Below are 2,783 nucleotides of genomic sequence, written 5' to 3'. Positions count from 1 at the left end.
TTTAATATGTAGGCTACTTAAATGTCTCCCACAAATTTTTACAGTAAAAAAAAAAAAAAAAAAAAGCACACAATGAAGAACATCTCCTAGCAATGATCTCCCTACCCCACACATACCACCTTCTCATTTTGTTTCTGTATTGTTTGAATATTTTATAAGACGGTTTGCATTACAATTGTAAAAACAAAGACCTTTGTAAAGGTTAACATTAAAGGTAGCGGTCATGTCATGTATCACGGTAATAGTCAAGTAAATGGTACAAAATGCCTAATAAGTCTAAGAAAGTTTTGTTAAAACTAGGGTAAATAAAAACACCTTAAAACAAATTATCTTGCTTTTTCCAATGTGTATATCCCCTACTCTATAGCTACTGAGATTTGACTAAGTCAATAAGGCTCCCAGAAGCCCCAGGTCACATTCTACAGGTCCCTGTACTCCTCCAGTCCTGCCAGCAAAGCTCACTAAACATTTACTTGTTCAACAAATGAATCACTCCCATGATTCCCCTTGTCGCACAGTTCTTTCTTCCATTTTTGCTCATGCTCATCTCAAGCTCACAAGAGCTTCTATACTGGCTACGTAAGTCACTTAATTTCCTTGGTTCCTTCTTAAACAAGGACAAATCTCTGAGTCGACCAAAATACAGGTCTCAATAAGATCCAATCTTGTCTTTATTTTAGATCTATTTCTAATATCCTTGGTTACCTAGTTCTCACAACAACTTACAAACAGAACACTTAGTGTTGCTCTATTAAATACAATTTTCTTTGTGTATTTCTTACTGGAACTCTAAAGTGTCGTATCAAAAACAAATATTAAATAAAACACATTACAAATACAGAATTGAAAATGTTGTCATGAAAACTATTTCCTAAAGTCATTAAAATAAAAACTGACAAGTCATTAAATGCAAACGTTCCATATATCCCAGGGGAAATGCTTTAATTTCGTGCCCCAGACTAACAGTATTAGTTTTTTTATACTAATAGAAACAAAATTATATTTATGTAAATAGCAGCAAAAGCTGTAGAAGCCACTCCCTAACAATGGGCTTCTCAAAAATATACCTCCCAAAGTGTAACGTATTACTTTTCCTTGAAAATAAACTGGAAAACAGCAAAAATAGTTAAGAATTTATATAAACACAGGTACAGCATTGACTCTCAGTTAACACTGCATGTGTAAAGTGCCTAAAACGCTAAACAAACCCTACAGAACATAAATACTTCAGTGGAGCTGTTGAAAGAGTCACTGCATAACTTCAATACACCCACAAATATTTACCAAAAAGCCACAGTCTTTCTTTAGGTTTCAATAATTCTGAAATTAACTGAGTATTATAAGCTGATTAAGTTACTGTGGCACCAACATTTGTTACCACAAAGAACCAAAGTCAAATAGGCATTTTACATAGTTTGTCTGAAATCATCAAACTCCATTTTAACTTTCACCCTTCAACTTATTAATACACATTAAGCAGTAAAGAAATACTCAAGAGGAATCTGATTCTATTAGTGCTGTCAGTCCACAGGGTGTTGTCAATTACTTCTGAGGACACTGAAAAGTTTCTCATGTATAATTGAGATCTACTGTTCCTTTAAGAAGTTAATCACACAGCATACACCTACATATAATCTGAAATCAAATAATTTTGTACCAAAATCCCAAAAAGGTTGTTTTTTAAAAAATTAAAGATGTACAAAACTTAAGATTAAATGAGATAAGTAAAACGTAACACTGTATCTCCACTTAAAGGAATCCATTGTTTAAATAATCGATTCCACTTACTGACCACCAAGTAAACACATACCATTTAATCTTCACATCTCTGCAAGGCAGGTATTATCCCTATTATACAGAAGATGAAACTAAGATAGCGTAATTTGCCCAAGGTGATAGCAAATAAGTTACAAAACCACAAATGGAACTCAGGTCTACTTAATTAACACCAAAGCCACTGATCTCCACCCAAAATAGAATCTACTACTTTTAAAAATAGAGTTGGGCAGAAAGCTGCTGGTTTAAACTTAGTATTATGACAATCTTAGCGGTGTATTCCCGAACAGAAGCAGTAAATTCACACGGCGTTTTTAGCTTCTTGGCATAAAGTTGTACTGACCTCAACAGTGTCCCTTTATGCAGTCACAAATGCAGAAAAACGTATAATGTGGACTTCTGAAATGTTTAAGGCTTTACTGTAGAAGGGATTCAAAGTTGGTTTTTTTTCCTTTTTTCCCCCTTGAACCGCTACTGTTTGGGGGATCGGGGGAGGGTGGGTGCAGGGTTCCAACTCCTACAGTTCCAAGATTTCTAAAGCAGAAAACCCGTTAAATCTGAGGTTAAGTTTGAGCCTGGATGGATTTGAAGGGTTCTAACGCTAAAATCAACACTAAAGAGGCCTCAAAGTGCAATCTACGCAAAGGTGTGGGTTTGGTGGCGGGAGGAAGGCAGCAGAACGATTCATTTGCAAATAAAAGGGTTAACAATTCTGAGGGGAAAGGGGTAAATTCATCTTCACCACTACTCACCTCTCACTCGGCGGCAAACGGAACCTGATACTTTTTTTTTTAAGGCTCATCTTCTCGGGTTACCAACTCTGGGACCTAAGCGCCTAACCAGGTCCACACATGGGTAGTGGCGACGCCTACGTCTCCCTCCCCCACCTGTGCACCCACACCAGAAAGCCAGGCCCCACTGCCGAGACGGCCTGGACCTCCCCATCCCCCTCCGGCCCCGCTAGCACGAGCTCCTAGGCCCAGGCCCGCGGGCGTGCGCTCCACGCC

General features: G+C 37.9%; 1 protein-coding gene across 1 annotated transcript in view; it reads right to left on the bottom strand.

Moving 5' to 3' along the window:
* The window catches only part of RAD23B (RAD23 homolog B (S. cerevisiae)), a 46,436-nt gene extending 44,399 nt beyond the window's left edge, over positions 1-2,037 (bottom strand). Inside the window, exon 1 of the mRNA XM_011966368.1 lies at positions 1,811-2,037. Coding sequence (XP_011821758.1) covers positions 1,811-1,813 — 3 coding nt within the window. The 5' untranslated portion in view covers positions 1,814-2,037. The remainder of the gene's footprint in view (positions 1-1,810) is intronic.
* Between the last annotated feature and the right edge of the window lie 746 nt (positions 2,038-2,783).

The sequence above is a fragment of the Mandrillus leucophaeus genome, unplaced genomic scaffold (genome assembly GCF_000951045.1).
Source record: "Mandrillus leucophaeus isolate KB7577 unplaced genomic scaffold, Mleu.le_1.0 Scaffold76, whole genome shotgun sequence".
Lineage (NCBI taxonomy): Eukaryota > Metazoa > Chordata > Mammalia > Primates > Cercopithecidae > Mandrillus > Mandrillus leucophaeus.
This window is presented reverse-complemented; position numbering and strand designations above follow the sequence as displayed.